Genomic DNA, 18,883 nt, shown 5'->3' with positions numbered 1-18,883 from the left:
TAATGTTTCAAACTATTCAGTCATGTGCACCAGTTCTGGAGATTCTAGGGGAGTTCCTCTTTTGAGGGGATTAGTGTTTGCTCTCACTGTTGCCATACTGAAAACTCACAACTCGGCCAAGACTAGCTTATTTTAAAAAAGCTGTTTTTAACTCTTATAGCTGTGAAAATTTATCTTGAAAAGGTGACATGACTGCCACTGATTCAGTGATGTGAATCATTCCAAAACATTTATTTTGAGAAGTTTGTGTTACCTGCTAATCTCTGTGAAGACCTAGCTGTGAAATGTAATGATGGAAATTTATATATTGTTTTTTAAAAGTATTTAGAAGCACACATCCCATTGATTTGGGAATAAAATTTTTGCTCCTAGATTATCAAAGCTCTTAAAAAAAATTCCAATTAGGCAGTTGCCTGCTAATAATTCTCACATAAGTATCCAGGTAACATAAGTTCCAAATAATCCCCACCTACCTTACACCATTCCTTTGGAAAAAAAGTTCCCAGTTTTTCACTGTAGCTGTATGTTGTCTGTTTAGAAAAATACCCTACATTGTTATGAAGTGCTGGTAGGCATGAAGTAATCAGCGCAGGGGTCCTGCAACGTTTGAACTCGTATTTGTTTGACCTAAGGCTGTGGTACAGGACCAAGGCGCGCCACCCCCACCCCCCCAGAGGTGAGCTCAGTTTACCTCGCTGCACATCTTTAAGCCTGTAGTTGAGGAGACGCATTGCCAGGCCGAACACCCTCAAGGCTCAGAAACAACAGCCTCTTCTGGAGCCTGTCTCTGGCTGAGGAATGGGCTAGGAACAGGTAAAATTTCAAGTAAGAAATTTGGTAATTAAAGTCTAATGTTTATCTTACCGGCTTTTGTGTGCACAAAATACAACTGCTGTAGTATGATGGAATGTATTTTAGAGATCCACCACAGACCGTGTGATTTACTGTATGAACAGTAAATCTTCCCCACAATATAATCATGAAAAATAATCACAGTAGGGGAAATTATTTTCTTAATATTTGCAGAGTACTCGGAGATTGTAAGTAAAAGACCCTACAAAAGATCATTTAAATTTACATGTTTATTATCTCTGTAACTATGCAAACGTCCAGACCTCAAACGTTTTTTTCCTGTATCATTCCATTGAGTAAAATAGAAGTAGGCAAATGTTTTTTAACTTGTTCTTGTTTGGCCAGACACTAGGGGTTCAGCAGACTTAGGTCAATACCAGGTGGTGTATTATGTGAAAGCTAATGAACACCACTACAGAGTTACTTCTAGTACAAGTTCTCCATTTTTAGAAAGACAAAAGTGAACTGCGAGGGGGTAATGACACCGAGTGAGTTTTGAGGTAGACTTTTAACTAAAAAATTAATTAAGAATTGTATGTAACCACTTGTTTTTTCAAAATTCAGTCTGAGGATTAACATTATCAGCCTTCTCTGCTGCACGCTAAAAGTCAAAGTTTGGCTGCATCATTTACATATCTTGGTTTCCTGTTCCCTGCTGAGGGGGCATGATTCAGGATGACTCATTCATCTGTTAAAATAAGGCCTGTTCCAATATTAACTTAGGCCAAAACAAATGTGACACAGAGAGTAACAAAACCCAACTTCACTATCTTTGCACTTTTCTGCAGTTTTTAACTGAAATTGCTTTCTGGCAGTACACTTGTGACAGCTTACCAAGATTTGGCTCTGCTTTATCAAATGATTCTCACTTTCTTACAACTGCATGTTATAGAAACATCCTATAATGAGGGGATTTTTGAATTAATAATTCTAAAAGAAAAATTATAGTAATAGTTTTATGTTTGGCAATTGCTGTTCCGGTTGTGCAAGTAGGAGGTTGTACATCACACTGCTTGCCTATTATTTTTTGTACTTTCAAAACCTGCTGTTTGCTTAATTGAAAGATGCATTAAGAAGAAATGTGCAATGAAACATCATTCATATTTAAAACATGGGGATAAAAAAAGGTCTTTTACCTTTTGTCAGCAAAACCATCACTCCTCCCTGTAGGTCTTGTGCCTTTGAAGGTTTTCTTTTTTTCTTAACAAAAACAAAATCCAGTTGTGGTCAGTTAGGGATTATATTCAGGCCACCTGCCCGATTTGGCATTTAGAAGTGTGTTGAAATGGTGTAAAATTAATTTTATTTTCTTGTCATTCTATTACTAAGTGAAAATAAAAGAGAGGAAAGAATTTAAAAGGGAGCAAGTATATTATTAGCTATACTGAGACTATGCTGAATTTACTTACTTGAACTTTGCAGTACTGAATTCCAGCTGCAGCAATCAAACCAGGTGACCGATGTAAAAGCATAGGAAAACATGCAAAAGCACAAGTCTTCTTTAAAGGCTCTATATAAATAGAACACAGCCAGATCTTGCGTGCCCCACAATTTCAAATTAAAAAGCAAAAACCTTTTTAAAGGAACTTGAAGATACCAAAGTAGTCTTAATTTTCAGCACTCTGGGTATAAAAGTTTATAATAGAGAGCATCATGCTACAAAAGATTCTAAAAGAAAAGGCAACCAGTGCATTTTGAGTGTGTAAACTTAAATACACAAAGACTGAAACTGCTGGTACACACAAAGTATCAGATATTATTCTAAACTAGATATTTAAAACAACTGAAATTCAGTTCAAGATGGTGAGAAAAGCTGAGCTTGTAACTGGACCTCTTCAAATCAGAGCTTTTTCTCTAAGAATAGAAGGCAAGGGATTTTTACATATTTTAATCTTTATTTAATAAGCACTTTGTTATTTTTCTCTAAAGATTTTCATTCATTTTATCTAGTAAAACCATTCAGTTCTGTAAATAGGACTCAAGCCTGGGCAGGCTGTGCATCTCTCGAAATAAAATCCAGGAAATGGTGGATTTTATGCATCAGTATTTCCGTATGCATCAGTAGTTTTTCTAGACTGTTTTACATACACAAATAGAGCACATCAAAGTACTGTTTCTTTCTGCATGCTGGTATTTGGTCTCCAACTGCCATTTGTGCAAACCATTCTCATTTTGGAAGAAAGAGGCTTTCTTCAATTGCAGAATTCCATCAAATATCATTTACCTGCAATTCTGATGTGTACAGGCGATTACACAAAATGCAAAGCCTTCTTGCAGCTATTATATTAAACTCTATTCCAACTACAAGATTTGATAGTATTACGAAAGTGATGTTTACGTTTTGGAAGGGGCTTTGATTGCAAGATGTCCACTCTTCCAGACTTCTCAGCTTTCTGGAATGAAACAAACAGCTCACTGAAGCATTAAAAACACATCTACACTTGGTTTGCTTTTGTTGAACCAAGATGAATAAGAGTCATAACGGTAGTATAGCCGTGAAGCAGGTCATCCTTTATGTCGTTACATTCTCTTAATACGAAATTCCCAGTAACTATTCGATCACATCCTATTTCCCCATGTCCAAAAAAGCCAAAGAGGGGAACGTTTGGAAAAAACTTCCTAAATGCATCTGCTTCCATATTCCTTTTGGTTTTATAATGCCGATATCCTCTGCCAACACAGGCAAACATGAAGCCAATGGTGTTATGCTCGGGGATGTTTGCTGCTTTGAGACGCTGCATGGCGGCTTCCGCTGTCCTCTCATCAGCTACGTCCTGGTCTAACAGAATGGTGGCACTCTGGATCTGGGGGCCGCTGAACGCCAGCCCAACCACGCCACAGGCATCGCCAGGCTGGGCATTGTTACTGAAAGGCAACGGGCACTGAGTTAGAGAATGTTCCAGAGACCACATCCGACCTGAATAAACTTCTGCTCTGGCAGAAGGAGGTTTCAAAGGTGACCAACATCCTAATGATTTTGAAAGACACCCATACTTAAAAACAAACCAAAGACTTCAAATGTTAGCAACCTTTTTTTTTTAGCAACCTTTCACAAGGAAAAACTTTCACATCCATTACCAGGGTTTAAGTGTAAGTCTGCCTTTCAAATATATGCCAAATTCAGCAGCTTGTGTATGAATTCCAGCTATTAGTTAAACGTAAGACAAGCAAAGGTACTCAGTATTTACATACCACACCAGGGCAGCAGTCAGTAACGGCTTCAGATTCACGTTGCTTTAAGTCTCCTTGGTTGGCCAAGTACTTACTTATGCTTTATTAGCAATAATTTAATATACGGTCATCTCTCTTATCTGGACTAACGGTGCAGCTGGCATACATTACATGCAAGAAAAATGGTATTACTATGGAGTCGAGACCTACGCTGGCATGACAGGAGCTGGCGGTGCTGGCTGCACTGCACTGCACTCTCCAGCACAGGAGCTCCAGTGAGGATGCACCGGCACCAGCGAGTCGCATGGCACAAAGGGCTCTCCCCGTGCAGCGGAGCACCTGGAGCCCAGCTTTGCCCTGCAGGGTCCTGGCGGAGGGAGGGGGTTTAAGTTGGATGAGATCTAGCCTGGTCCCGTGAGTGCCACGTCCTTCAGCCCTTAGGTGTGCTCCTGGGGCACAGCCCTGTTTGTGTGTGCAGCTACTGCTCTGTAGTGCGAACCAAACCGAGGTCGATACAGAAAAAAATGTTCACATAAATGGTCTCTGTCACAATGAGTGATAATTTATCTGCAAGCCAGAGAACAAACACAGCCTGCAATAAACACACATAAGGTATCTGAAGCTGGAAATCTCCTTCGCAGTGAGTTTCTCCTAGCTGGGTTTCCAGAATCCAATTTGTAACACAGTCAGAAAAAATTTCCAGCCAGAAAAGGCTAGATCACGGTGTACCAGTGGGACTTTATTTTCTTTAAAAAAAAAAGTCATTTTACTACTGTTAACGGGCATTTATAATATGACATAACTAGAAGACTATGGCTTCTGCAGCATTTCTCCCATTTTAAATCTTCTTTACAATTTACCTTGAAAAAGATACCTACTTCTCAGAGGTCAGTGATGTAAAGCTCTCCACTTGCCCCCCAGCCAGGATGATACTTTTCTCATTCAAAGGATTGACTATTTGATGAAGGAATCGAGTTGCTCCAGACTTCCAGGAATTGTAGCCAAACAGAAGAACCACCCGGAGATCTGGGTTATTCTTCAGACCTACGAACAAAACGACAAACATCAATCCTCTTATTTTTAAATCCTGACCCCTGAAGTCCAACCATCCTAGTCTCTCCTCAAATAATACATCAAACCTTTAGTAATGGCTTTCCATTAGGAAAACAAGACACAAGTTGCCCGGGCATCCAGGGGCTGCGCTGCATTCCCCACCGAAGTGAGAATTTCTGAAAAGCAGCTAGCAAGGAAAAGACAACTACATCTGCTTCCTCCAGCTTCCAACTTCTCTAGCAGAGTGTTTGAGTTTTACCACAGCCTCTGAAGGCACAGCTCTTCAATTTTACTTGGCAGCCTTAATCGTCGTTTTACAGATAAGAACTGAGCGTATAGGTTATTCAACAAGAACCACAATGCAGTAAATAGCTTTACCTGAAAATTAAATACATTACATACATCAGCCAGTTGCTTATCCCAAGGCAGAAACTCTCAGGTTCCTAGAAGACTCAAGAAATCCTCATTATATTACTCTTCATAAATGATCAACCCTACTGAGGACACAATGCATGCAATGTAAAACTGTGTTTATTGAAATATGCTGTCTTCTGTTCTACCTTTTCTTGCTACAACACCTGACTTAGGATCTAAATGCAAAGTTACTGAGGACAAGAGGAGAAGCAGCTCCTCCTTGCTTGTTTCTAAACTGTAGTGATGGGAACCATTCCCAATGGCACAAACTCATTTATCATTATTTGTAACCAATTAGAGGTTGGTCAAAACCTAACAGCTCCCTCTGAATAGCTCCACTTGGAACCCAACTGAGGTAAGCTGAGATCAATACTCAGGATAACTTAATACTCCAGAGAAAAGGAAGAACAGAGATGCGCAATTACCAGCTGCAGCCCCGGAGAGCCACAGAGTCCTCCAGGAATGGAGTTAGCACAGAAGCTGTTGCTTCCACGCTGGTGCCTAGAAGAGCAATACGACACTGCACTGAAGCCTCAAAAAAGGGGAGTACAAGGACATACCTGCTTCAGCAAATTTACTTTCATCAAAGACCCTGTTCTTTGAGTCTTTTGAAAAATGGAAAGTATGAATCTTCACGCCATCAATTTTGGGAAACAACAGAGCAAACCCGGCTTCGCCCTCTTCAATTTCTTGAGGCTGATTGCTGCTTGAACCCATAGGGGTAACTACGAAGATACAAAACCAGACATCTCGTGCTCAGTGATCCTAATACTTTCATCTACATTGTAACACAGATTGAAAGAGGCAGAACAGCTTAGACCACACAAAAGACGATATTTCATCTCCATAACAACATATCTAATTGACAACTGGGGTGATTTTTTCTGTTGACGTTTTGGTAAGATGAAGCATGTAGGAGTCCTGCTGGCTACAGATCACGCTGAAGTCACTTTGGACAAGGAGACATGGACGTATTTGGACATTTCCCCCAGCCACATCAAGTATGAATCAGCTGGAAAACAAGCACTGTGCAATACAGCTCTCTCCAGCCTTCCTGCCCGCTTCTGCAGGCATGCAAATGTACTCCGATTTTTAAGGCGTTGTACAAGCGTGATGACAGTATAAAGCAAACTGACAGAAATACTGGGAGTATATTATTGAATTATGATAGTAACAACAATCAAATTCTCTCCTTAGACTTGGGAAGAGAATTTAACGTGAGAAACTAGGAAAAAACTTTCTAATGATAAAAAGTGAAGCACTAAAAGACGACTGCCAAGGGCGGCTGCGAATTTTCTGTAGTTATCGCGTGTGCCTCCTGCTACAGCAGAACAAACAGATACATACCAAGGATGTCCTGTATAATTATAAAGTCACAACGTGACTCTGAAAAATACAGATAAATCCAAGAAACAGTAATTACATTAAGGTGCCAGGATAAAATGCAATAAGCTGCCTGCTCAAATAAATCAACCCTTTTAATTATAACTGCATTACATGAAGTAAAAATTTAAGCTTCACATGACTTAGCAGCAACACTATGAACTCCTTAAAATTTAAGCTAGCACTGAACGAGGTGGGGGCAGAACATGTTAATCACTGTGAGAACTCTCCCATCAGTGTGCAGGACTACGCTTCCAAAAACATACGAAGTTGTGATAAACAGGAACCAGAATACATGTGTGATACACTGGACACCTTCAGCTCATCACAAAAAATCACATATTTTCTTCCTACCTACAACCCCTGGGGTGACCAGTCCGAGAACCTGACATCGCTTCGGCAACAATTTTTCGAGCGCAATTGCTGTTTCTTTACTGTTTCTTTTTCTGGCTGTTAAAAAAAGAGGAAAAAAGAGAAGTAAAAATCAAGTGTTCTGAGCGGTACTGGAACAGACCCTGCAGTCAATCCTGTCCTATTTAACCAATGCTGCCCGTCAGCGGCTGCCCTGTTAACAACACGGCAAACCTGTACCAATGGGTACGAGCACAGGAGCATGCGCACACTGAGCGCAACCAGTACCTCGGGACAGGGACTCGTCCATGTAAAACAAGGCGTCTGTGAGCTGTTTCACACCACCAAATTTCCGCAAAAGCGTTCCTTTCCCCCGAAATTCGAGCTCAGCGGCTGAGCTCCCTCTAGGCGCCGCCCTGGCTGCCCCAGCGCCGCTCGGAGCGGGTTAAGGCCGGAGTTTACCTTTCTTTTGCTCGTGACACTCCTCGTGCCCGCTGAACGTCTCCGCGTCCGCGATGTAGAGCACGGTCTGCGGCAGCACCTGCACCTTCTGCGGGGAAAGAGAGCGGAGAACCGGAGGGCTGCGGCGCGGCTCCGCGGTGGGGGGGGGGGGGGGGGGAGGCCGCGGAGAACCTGCGCAGGAGCCGCCCCCGCCCCGGCCCCCCCCCGGCCGCCCGCGCGCACCCACCTCCAGCTCGCGGGCCAGCGCGCGCACCAGCGCGTGGCTGTCGGCCGGCCCCGCCTCCAGCGCCGACACCCAGGCGACGCGCTGCCGCGCCCGCAGGATCCGCCGGGCGCACTCCCTCCACAGCCGGCACACGCTGCAACACAGCACCCGCGGGGCGCGTCGGGCGGGTCGCCATGGCGCCCCGCACCGCCGCCACGGCACCCGCCCCCGCCGCCGCCGCCGCCTCGGGCCTTACCAGGCGGCGCGTAGCAGCGCCTTGGTGGGCAGGAAGCCGAGGACGCGCTCCACCACCTCGGCCAGGTTGCCGAGGACGAAGCCGGCCTTGCCGGTGGCCTCCATGGCGCCGCCGACCCCCCCGGCCCCGCTGCCGCCACTGCGCTCCGCCTCAGCCTGAGGCGCACTTCCGGCCGCGCGGGGCGGGCGGGGCCAGCGCAGCCGCACTCGCGCCCCCTGGCGGCCGGGAGGACCCGCCCCCCCACAGGAACACAGCAGGCTTCTTAAAATGGTTTTTATTCATAAACTTGATGCAAGTTTACAAATTACTGTACATTGCCAAGTAACTCTGCAATGAGAAATGGAACCCAAACCAAAGCCGGGGCTGCGCGCAGCGGTAGGGCCGGGCAAGCAGAACGGCTGGGGAGTCACCGCCAGGCCTCTCCCCTGGCTCCCGCCGGGATAAAAACTGCATCCAGAAGCAAACGCACAAGGAGCCGCGCGTGCCTGACAGAGAAAAGAGCACAAATCTGATAGTCGACTAAAAACCGTAACAAAAACATGCTTCTGCGCTTCTAAAAAGTGCTTAATCGGTGGTACACACCCTTAGCTCAGCCCCAAAGGGGTGCAAAGGCTGGATGACGAGTACTACAACCAAAATAGAATCAATTTAGGTAAGGCAATGAAATACGGTGTAATTACACAGACCCAGATTCATTTCCTAACAAAGAATGAACAGTTCCCATCAGTCTCTCAATAACAAAACCACCGTCATGACTACGGCAACATTTCTTAAAACCTCTGAATCAGATGACGTGTTCTTGTACTTTATTGTAGCTTTTATATAAAAATTTTTCACTCCAGGATTTTCATCTTGATTTGTGCCAATCACTTTTTAAGTTCATTAGTTTACAAATGATTGCAACAACCCGTTAATAAAATGGAACGCCTAAAAAGGTTTTTAGTATTTTTAAATAACTTCAAGCTTCATACTGCGGCTCTTCTTGTTAAGGAGGTTGAGCCAACAAGTAGCAGGAACAGCCCAGCAAGTTCTGATGCCCCAGTGGAAGTGACTAGTTACAAGGTTTTATTGGCACAGCCGTGCTCTGCTTTTTTTAAAAAAACAAACAAAAAAAACAAAAAAAAAACCAAAAAAAAAGCTGACCAAAAATGAAAAGAAAAACAAAAAATCCAAACCAAAACAAAAAATTAACATAATCTAAACAAAGAGCATCTTTTCCAAGAAACAGTTCATATTCTCATACAGCCATGAAAAATGTTTAATTACTTAACATACATGTGTTTTTCCTATATCATTAATTTGGAAATACTACAAATGCTGTCATTTTAGACCAGAAAAACTACTGTGATTTGCAAGACCTGACATTTCCTAAAACAGTATTAAACAATGTATTAAACATCTTGGCTTTAAATGAAACAATACAACGTAAGTCTCTGCAGTCTGCATTTTGCAAAAGGTAAGAAATACACAAAAGTGTGTGAACGACTCACTCCTATTGAACGATCTTTAGTAACTTGATAGCCTGCTGGAGGGAGCTTACGCTTTCAAATAAAAAAAGGGAGAAGGGAGGGCGTGGCCCAAATACGCTTAATCCATAAGAACAAATATGGTAAAGGCCCAAACTGCTCAGTCCAGATACCTAAGAAGAGCGGAATGGTAAGGCTGTAATTTATACTTTACGTGTCAGTTGACAGATTATCCACTAACTTATCTAATAGCTAAAGTCTTCAGTACGGCTGTTATAGGGGCACTCATAGCTTGAGTCTGTGTGTTGGAAAACATAAAAAAGAGCTTGTTTTGTTGATATTGGTCCAGGTATACAACAGTCCTCAATGTTAGCCATCTTCTTTCGGAGGAGTGTACCAGCCTATGGAGAACAGAGAAATGCGTTAGGTACCGGCACAGCTCCATCAAGACCATCGTACTCTGAGTCTGTGGGAGATGGAAGCCTCATCTGGCTCCTTCCTTCCCCCTTAAAGCCAGCTCAGTCAGACCCAGTGCCCAAAACACTAGTGGTCTGCAGTGGGAGATAAACACATGGCTCGTTCCAGGACCGGACCCAGCATTTGGGCGTGAAAATTAAACACTTCGAAGTTTGGGGGTTTTTTTGTGTCAGCAGCTGAGTTGGACAAGCTGGACATCAACAGAGGAAGCTGTTGAGGGAGGAACATTGCCATACCAAAATCAAAAGGAATACAGGTAAGACCCCCAAGTCTTCAAGCCACTCAATGCACAGACGTACAAACACAACTACACTGGGATACTTGTATACAAATCCCATCACCTTGCCTACTGAAGAGCTTGGCACGGACAAGCATTTGAACAGTTCATCCTACTTCTGTAAATCTTGCATGGACTCAGAAATGTCAGTTGAATTAACCAGCCTCTTGATAGGATTTGGCACGTTCAGCAGCTGAATCATACCTGATCAAGCCTGAACAGTTTTTTTTTCCCTAGCCACCTCCACATCGCCCATCTTAATTCCCCCAGCCACCACTGTAAAAAAATCCTCTAAATTTCTGTACAGTGAGTACAGGGCCTATTTATGTTGTCCCAGAGAACAGGTAGCAGCTATAAGTTAAAGACACCTTTCGTAGCAGCAATAAATGCTGTGAATGCTTTGTGTACAGCTCCTGCGGCAGCAGTAACCACTGTAGTCAAGGCTAGCACATAGCTAGAAGTAAACAGACAGCCATGCTGGCTTTTGTAGCAAACTAAAAAAGCAAAAGACTCAGTTAATGGCAAGATCAAAATATCATAAAACTGGAAAGCATTTTAAAGTCGTTATCTTTGATCTTCCTCCCAGTAGTAGAGAAGGCAACACATTCAATTTTAGCGGTAGGGAAACTGAGGTGCTCTGTGCAGTCACACCGAAAGACACTGTAATGTTCACAGCAACATGAATTCCCAGAGGAGACTGTGTCCGACCTGGATCAAGGAACATCACAGAAGCGGTAACTGGGACTAACTCCCTCCTCATGAGACCAGGGCACCGGCTCTGCTGACTACTTTTACATAATGTAACCTTCTAAAGGTCATTCGTTGTCTGTTCATCCTGGCACAATGAATCCAATCATACCTGAAGCACTTGAACACTTGTTTCATGCAGCTGAGAGACCCTTAACTGGTTTTAAATAGGGTAAAAACATAAATGTGTCTCCCATTTCTATTGCACAGCTTTCCAGCCAGCGCACTTCACTCAGGCTTTTTGTAGTTTTGAGTCTCTGGGTCTTTCTTTCCACTTTACCTCTTCCTCAATGGTTATTACTACTAAGGTCTCACCACACTGAAACAAAGCCTTTCAGGGGAAAGAGGCAAACTTCCAGCAGGTACCTCACTAACAAGACACTTTAAAAGCTACGGTAACAATAAAGTTACTCGATCAACTGGCTGAAAAGGAAATTGAAATACCTTTCAAAAGACAGTAGGAACACATGGAAGCTGGAAGAGTTGCAAAGATTGTTAGTCCAGTTACTTTAAGCACTATTGTCTTCCTATTGGAAGATGAGAAGAAGGAAACACCATTTACGGTCTTCCCAAGCCAACATAAGACACTCTGGCACTGCAAGTTTTACTGTGGCCAAACACCAATTCCCAGGTTGCTGTGCAGACAAGGACAAAGTCACAAGAATGTACATACCATTTTTCTCATGTATTTGTACTAGTGACTTATAGGACTGTTGTGCTCTTGCTAGATTATATTGATTCTGAAAGGAGAAAAAAAACTACCATAAGAAAACCAGCATCTAGACGTGCGAAACTTCAGAACAGTTTTACAAAGAAACTCTACAGTGGGCTTACAAAGAAAAAACCATGCACGATGTTACAACTTTCCTGGCTTTAAAGTACAAGATTTTCAAGACAAATACCCTTATTTTCTCATTTCTCCTCCATCATAGCGACAATAATTTGCACACCCCTGCTGCTGGAAAGGCCCCTCTATCGGAGGGTTCAGAAGCCAGAAGTGTGCAGCCGGGACAGCGGGTTTAGGCAATCCCCACCCTACCTCCGTCTTGCTCAGCTGACCAGCCGCCAGGTTAGACAGAAATCTGACCATAAACTTCTACACCTCACCTAGTTCACCATCCTTGAATCAGTACTTAAAATGACATTTTCATTGACTTAAATATTTAGAGCTCCTTTGAAAACAGCATTTAGTACTCCAAAGTCTTTTAAGTTATGGTCTGTTACCAGCATGCACACTTGAGCTGAACTATGATTTCAATGAACGCTGAACGGCTAGCTCTGAACTATTCGCGTGGTATTACTCTTCTCCCTCTCGTGAAACTTTGCAGGTGTCCAGTGCAGCAAAAGGAGGAGAACTTCTTGACAGCAGCGTATGTGATCATGGCAGTCAGGCTGTCGTCTACAGCCCTTCTCATTTCCAAACCCTCCCAATTCCCAATTCCAAATCCTCATTCCCTCCCCACCTTGCCAATACGGGGATGGTACAAGTCCAACTACTTACACACCTTGCCCATCCCAAGGTTTTATCCTTCTCACACATTCATCATTTCTTAACAGACTCATACTTAACTGCCAATAAAATACTCATACATGCACCAGACATCAAGATAAATCAAAACGCAAATATATTTGCAATGACAATTGTGCCATTAAACATCTTCTGTGCAAGTCAGAAAAGGCAAGAAGCCTAACGGTAAGTTGTTTAGCTGATATACACAGCGTATTTACCTTATTGGCTCCAAACTGTACTCTGGCTTTTCCTTTGACTAAAGTGGCATTGATCTGCATGATGACTGATTCTATTGAGTAGGCACTGCTCCAGCCCTGGAGGAAGAAGGAAATATTTCTATATAATGCATACTTGCTTCTTGCGCTCACCTTGCAAATCTATTTTGGAAGGTGTACTTTAGGATATTTAATTATTTTTTTTTCTGCACTCCAGTTTTAACTACTTGTTTGCAGTTAAACGTTTATTTTCCAGAGAAAATCTGGAAAGTCATATACAGTATTAGTAATAAGAACCTGTAGGAAGAATGAAAAGCCTGAATCACACATTTCCAAAATACACCAAGACAGAAACAAGAAGAGCTCCATTATTACAGCATTCACGCATTTTCAGCAACATCACAACAGAAATTACACATTCCTGCTGCAAGAAGCAGACTTCGATAGACTGCTATCTAGTGAAGCCATCGAGTGAGCTATGACAATTTTGCTCCCATTAAAATTACTGCTTCTCTCTGGCATTGCTTTACCTTCCAGGGTTCACAAAAGTTTCTGCCAGAGCCTGCAAATGGTCACTCCATTCTTTTCGTATTTTTAAAGAGAAAACCCATCACTTTGTGTACACAAGAGTCATCTGTGCCTACAATCTTCTGCATTCCTCGCTTCTCCAGAGCTGACGTTGTGCAGTAGCAGAGGCTTCTGGAGAAGAAAACAATGTGTCTTGCTCCTCAGAACTCACTCTTTGGACTGGCTTCCTCACAGAAATTCTGAGAATTCAAAGCTGATGTGCTCCCACTTCTTGCCTGTTCCTCAGACTCTCTTGCAAGCCATCCAAGGTGGGAAAGAAGATCCCACACAAGATCAGCAAGGCAAATCTGGTGGAACTGAGGTTTATTCCACCATGTGCCCTTTGGAGCATGTAATTTATTCTACGCAGGGGGAACACCTATTTCCATTATTTTAAAGCATGCTTTGTTATTATCCAGATAACAGAGTCTGTGTTCACCTGTTTAGTAAGAAGTTCCATGCATAATGCACCTCCACCTAGGACATACCTAGAAACAAACGTGGAAGAAAATATATTTGTCATCAGCAGTTAGTGAAAAGATGGAACTGTTCACAGCACTTTAAGCTCTTGCAGGATAGTTTGTTAAATTTTTTGTTCACATAAAGCCAAAATACCCTTTAACCAGTAATATATTGTAACTAGTTAGCCATATTATACTTATGCAAAGACGATTAGCGTTGTGAGACCAAAAAAATATTTCCTTTGCTAATTACACTTAGTTAAAATCAGTGACCGAGCTAGTGGGCACAACTGCTTACACAACTGCACACAAACCGTGTAAAAAGGAACGTTGCTTTTTAGGGTTACATAGTACTGACATGTAGTTGTAAAAAAACCCAAACAAATTCACTTCTCTGAAGAAATTTAACACAATTCCAAACACCGTAGGTACACCTATAAATCAAAGAAGTAGACAAATGAGATAACGCAGATCTTCACTTGCTCTTTTCCTAAAAACCACTTTCTAATTTTAATACCACTTCATCATGGATTGTGCCGACCGGGACTCAGAGGCAGCACGCCCGGTTGTCACAAAACTTGGACCGAGAGAGTAGAGTTTACCACTCCAAAACTGTAGTCTCCTCTACAATGAGGATGTCCAAACAGTGTAGATCTGTGTGACAAAATCAGAATCCAAATGAGTTTCCCGGTGTCTGGCACTGCTTCTTTACTTTTTTGGTAACAGCAACCCTCATGAACACTATTTAACTGCACTAACAATTTCTTCAATGCAAAAAAGACACACAGCAATTCAAACCAAATCAGCATCAGGTATCACAGACTGCATTTTCAAACATACAGGTATAATTTCCTGTTAGCAGGAAACACATAAAAGCTTTAGAAGATGAATTTAGTCTTCTCTCCATGGATACATACAAGTTTCTGTGACACAGACAGCACTTCAAACACAGTTTAGATGACTTTTACAACTTGGTGTTAATTAAATGTTGTATTTCTGGAATAGCATTTGAAGAGTTTTTAGACAAAAACTTTTTGGCAGTGTTACCAGCAAAGGAGAGTCAGTGAAGACTGTACAGCAAGTTTAAGGCAACACAGGGATGAAGACCCCTTCAAAGCACCAACTCCAAACACCCCACTATTCTGAATGACAGGAGAATTAGCGGCGGTGTTAACCACCCACAAAGCGAGCAGTTCTTAAACATCATGGCAGGCACAGTCTTTCAAAGCTGGACACCAACTAAGCAATTCAAAGAGGAATTGTGCCTGGCTGTTTGCCGACTCAGTTCATAAAGCTTGAGAAGGAAGCCTTCCATATGGCACTTTGAGCTCTTCACCAAACCCGAGGTCTACAGCAGCTCATGCATGTATTTACAGGAAATTTCTGGAAGTCTATATCATAGCCTCAAAACGTTCCCTCAAACCCAATCAACCGATCTCAAGTTGTAGCATTTTTACCACAAAGTAAAATTACTGTAAGACAACTCAAACCTACCCTCCCGTGAGCACAGGAGATACCACTCGCACAAAGGGAGGATCAAAAGGGAAGTTATCCTGAAAAGCATAAGAAAAAAAGGGGTTAAGAAATACACTGTGGCAGTGTTTTCCTAACCAGGAAGTATTTCAATAGCCTTATTTGGCAAATCAGATTAAAAGCAGTAACATTTTTCAGTTCTGTAAAAACCACTTTTCCACAGGACTGCCTAAACAGCAATTTTTGGGAAGCTTTAGTGACAAACTGAAAGTTGCCTTTTTTTTTTTTTTTAATGCTGCAGCTCCATCCTTAGCCAAGTAACAAATTCAGTCACTTTCTACAGTAAGCTACAAATTCAACCCCAGCATTTCTTGCCATAGACACATACCTTAAAAGAGAAGTTGAGTAAAATGTATTCTACACCTTCTTTTTCTTTTAAGACCTGAAGATCACTATGCAGTGGGCTGTCAGGGTCAACCCTATAAAAGAAGCAGGGGGAGATCCTGGATGAAGTTGTTGTTTTCACTACCTGTAAACAGTAATTACTCCTAAAGGCCTCCTTTATGTATTTGTAGTTTACAAGCTGTAATTTGAAGCGAACTGTAGAAAACTCTTGCTCCCTTTACAAAGTAAACACTTCACTATGAGATCAGCTTGCTGCAACACAGTACATTCCCAACGCTATCAAGTGTTATTTGAGCATAGTTAGCACAAAATAACTTGTTTATTTGAAAACAGCAATTTTCATTCTCTTCAGTACACTGGAAATGTATGTTCAAAGAAGAGGGAAAAAAATAAAAAAAAGATTTTAACAGGAAGATTGTAGTGATCTAGTTTTCAGCACAGAGTTAGTGAATCCTTTATGGAATATGTGATCACAGTTCTGTGTCAGCTGTTAGAAGTAACCTGCATCAGCAGAACTACTAAAGCCAGCAGCTTCAGCTCAGCAGAATTTCAACAATTGTTTGTTACAAAATGCCAGTGGCGAGCAGCCTAGACATTAATTCCGACACTACTGGGTTAATCCCACCCGCGCTCTGACACCCAGCAGCTTTTAAAAGAGAGTAGTCAAAAAATGCCTGTGGCAAGCCCAAAGCAGATGTTAAAGGGACTGATGGGCTATTAAATCCAAGCCTTTGCTACAGGTGAAACCACAAATTCATTAGATCCCGTTTCAGAATTACTTGGGCAGTTTGTCCCCATCCTACCAATGGGACACTCGTTCAGAAGAAAAGCTCCCAATGGTTAGAAATCTTTTATTTCCAGCCTAACTTGTACTAGGCCAGTTCCGAATTACTTGTTCTAGTAACAACACTGCTCCTTAGGCAAACGGGCTCTTTTCTCTCTGGCATTTACCCCTCAGCTAGTCTGCACCCAGTTCATCTGTTTCCGACACTTTTTGCTGGGATAAACAAACATAACATAACATAACACTTCTTATCTTCTCTTAATCATGCTGGAAGCCATTTGCTGCATGCACTCCATTTTCTTTCTTGAAGGCAGAAAACCAGACCTGTTCACAGCACTTGAACAGAAGTTTCAGAACACTGCACAGTGGTTTGAGCACTTCGTTACAGAAGTGCTCGACAGACAAGGCCTCCTGTAATATGGCACAGATTTTTCTGACATACATCATTCCTGCCATTTTCAGCTTCAAAACGCTTACATGCCTATGATTACACTAAGAAGGAAACAAAACTGTATTTAAGCAGCTGGTGAAATACGTTTTCGTACAATATTTTCATATGAGTCTTCCCACTAGGACAAGACGACGACTCCTGCGAGCAGGTCAACTATTGTGCCAAAACAGCTTACGTCCTTACACTTATTGGCCACGACATATCTGAACTGATGGAAGTTCTTTCATCCCTTGCCATCTTTTGCTGCCACCCAGGCTAGTTTGGATAGGCTCCTCCTTCCTACAGGTTAGCTTGTAGGATGATCTTGCAGGTGAGCCCGTTAGCAAGAATTAAAATTATTAGACTATGGACACAACAAGAGGAGTTATCATCTAGTACACACGGTGAAAAGCCATACGTAAGAAAAGACAAGTTATATAATTATATGTCATAATTACGTTATACCTAAAAGTTTTGGTCCCATGTGTCTGCTCAGCTATAGAAATAAAGAACTAATGACACTAAGACAGTTCTGTTCCTTCTTACATCTTGAATGAAACTAGAAGCTGCATTTTCTTGAAATTAAAACCAAACAAAACTAAACTGAATCCATCCAGACAAAAACTCTTGACAAAAAAATTCATCATTTAAAGTTTAGTATTTCGGAGTAGTTTTGGAAAGATAATTCAACACTAACGAAAGTTATGGTAATATGCATTGCGTTGGCTGTGCAAAGAGGGGTTGGTTTTTTGCCAGCAAATTAGTACAGTTCAATCTCTGCACACAGTTTTGTATACCAGAATTGTAGCCACCACACACTGTTTCATACGCTCTGGATAGAGATTCTCATCTATCATAAGTAAGAATCTCTGCAGCGATAATAAAACAGATTCTTCAGAACATGAATAAACGTTAATAACTTACTTTAGAAGCTTAACGTGCCATTCATACAAGCTGTCATTTACCAGTTCCACTGAATATATCCCTGTAGAAATATTAGATAGAATTAATTATGCACTAAAAGTTTAACAAGGTAAAATTTAGCAAAAACACTATTTCCTTTTAAGTACAAATACTGTCAGCAGGTGTAAAGCAATAGATAAGATACTGATACTAAGTCACATCCTTCCTCCAACAGCAGAAGCGCTTCTGAGCAACCACAAGGAAAAAAAAAGTTATTTCACTTCTATAAAAATAATTCCACATGAATCAAAATGATTTTCTGACACCTAACCATTCCCCCCTCCTCCCAGTTCCCTTTCAAACTTTCCACAGCTACAACTCCAGCTTGCTCAGTACATTTTATACCCAGTACATGAACAACGTACTTTTAAAACACTTAACACGCAGCCCGATATGCAGCACTGTATTTCACAGGTTCTCATCAGTATTGGCAGACCAGGACAGGGCACTGGACAGCATATGGAGCAGAAACCCAAAAAAAGACGACACTGCACTAGGTGAAGCACATTCCCAGCAGTTGGCCAAAGCAGCCAGAAAGATGCATCAAAAGAATAGCTGTCTCTAGAAGCCCACTGGTGGTTTTCAGCAGTCCATTTGTTTTAAGCATGTTAAACAACAGTTGTGCATTTCACTCAAAGGGAAGAATGAAAGGTTATCTGCTATTTTCTTGGACATTCAAGTTTCCTCTCTGCAGCAGTTCACAAACAGCCCAGGAAAAAAAAATAATTAGTAAGTCTTTAGCCATCAGACAAGATTTAGAAAATGGTATAAGTGATGTTCAAAAGTCTAATCTCTTTCCCCCCAACTATTCATGCATATACACGAAACAACTATGATTAAAGTTGTTACGTGGGCTAATATTTAATGGCATATCTGTTGCTGACGTAATTATTTGAAAGACATATGCAAATCGGAAAACTGCCTAGGATTTCTGAAGTCTATACAACCAATAGACTGCAGT

The 18,883-nt window shown here is 41.9% G+C and overlaps 2 protein-coding genes across 3 annotated transcripts in view; both read right to left on the bottom strand.

Moving 5' to 3' along the window:
• Window positions 1-2,261: 2,261 nt before the first annotated feature.
• On the bottom strand, window positions 2,262-8,331 carry FBXO22 (F-box protein 22). Of its 2 annotated transcripts, XM_074601389.1 has the most exons (8): window positions 8,148-8,331; window positions 7,913-8,045; window positions 7,687-7,774; window positions 7,228-7,323; window positions 6,838-6,876; window positions 6,051-6,215; window positions 4,902-5,067; window positions 2,262-3,717 (listed from the first exon to the last, which is right to left on the bottom strand). In XM_074601389.1, exons 1-8 carry the CDS (start codon window positions 8,249-8,251, stop codon window positions 3,288-3,290), a joined length of 1,221 nt encoding a protein of 406 aa, XP_074457490.1. In that variant the 5' UTR covers window positions 8,252-8,331; the 3' UTR covers window positions 2,262-3,287. The 2 variants fall into 2 exon arrangements, with proteins under 2 accessions (XP_074457490.1, XP_074457491.1); XM_074601390.1 differs by lacking the exon at window positions 6,838-6,876 and having other exon boundaries at window positions 8,148-8,327.
• Window positions 8,332-8,931: 600 nt separating this feature from the next.
• The window catches only part of UBE2Q2 (ubiquitin conjugating enzyme E2 Q2), a 48,955-nt gene continuing 39,003 nt past the window's right edge, over window positions 8,932-18,883 (bottom strand). Inside the window, exons 7-13 of the mRNA XM_074601391.1 lie at window positions 17,884-17,944; window positions 15,729-15,819; window positions 15,362-15,420; window positions 13,846-13,894; window positions 12,843-12,938; window positions 11,788-11,854; window positions 8,932-10,014 (exon numbers count right to left, since the gene is read on the bottom strand). Of these exons, the coding sequence (XP_074457492.1) occupies window positions 9,983-10,014; window positions 11,788-11,854; window positions 12,843-12,938; window positions 13,846-13,894; window positions 15,362-15,420; window positions 15,729-15,819; window positions 17,884-17,944 (455 nt within the window). The 3' untranslated portion in view covers window positions 8,932-9,982. The remainder of the gene's footprint in view (window positions 10,015-11,787; window positions 11,855-12,842; window positions 12,939-13,845; window positions 13,895-15,361; window positions 15,421-15,728; window positions 15,820-17,883; window positions 17,945-18,883) is intronic.

The sequence above is a fragment of the Larus michahellis genome, chromosome 9, assembly GCF_964199755.1.
Source record: "Larus michahellis chromosome 9, bLarMic1.1, whole genome shotgun sequence".
Lineage (NCBI taxonomy): Eukaryota > Metazoa > Chordata > Aves > Charadriiformes > Laridae > Larus > Larus michahellis.
Note: the sequence above shows the minus strand (reverse complement) of the source record. Positions and strands in the feature narration are given on the sequence as shown.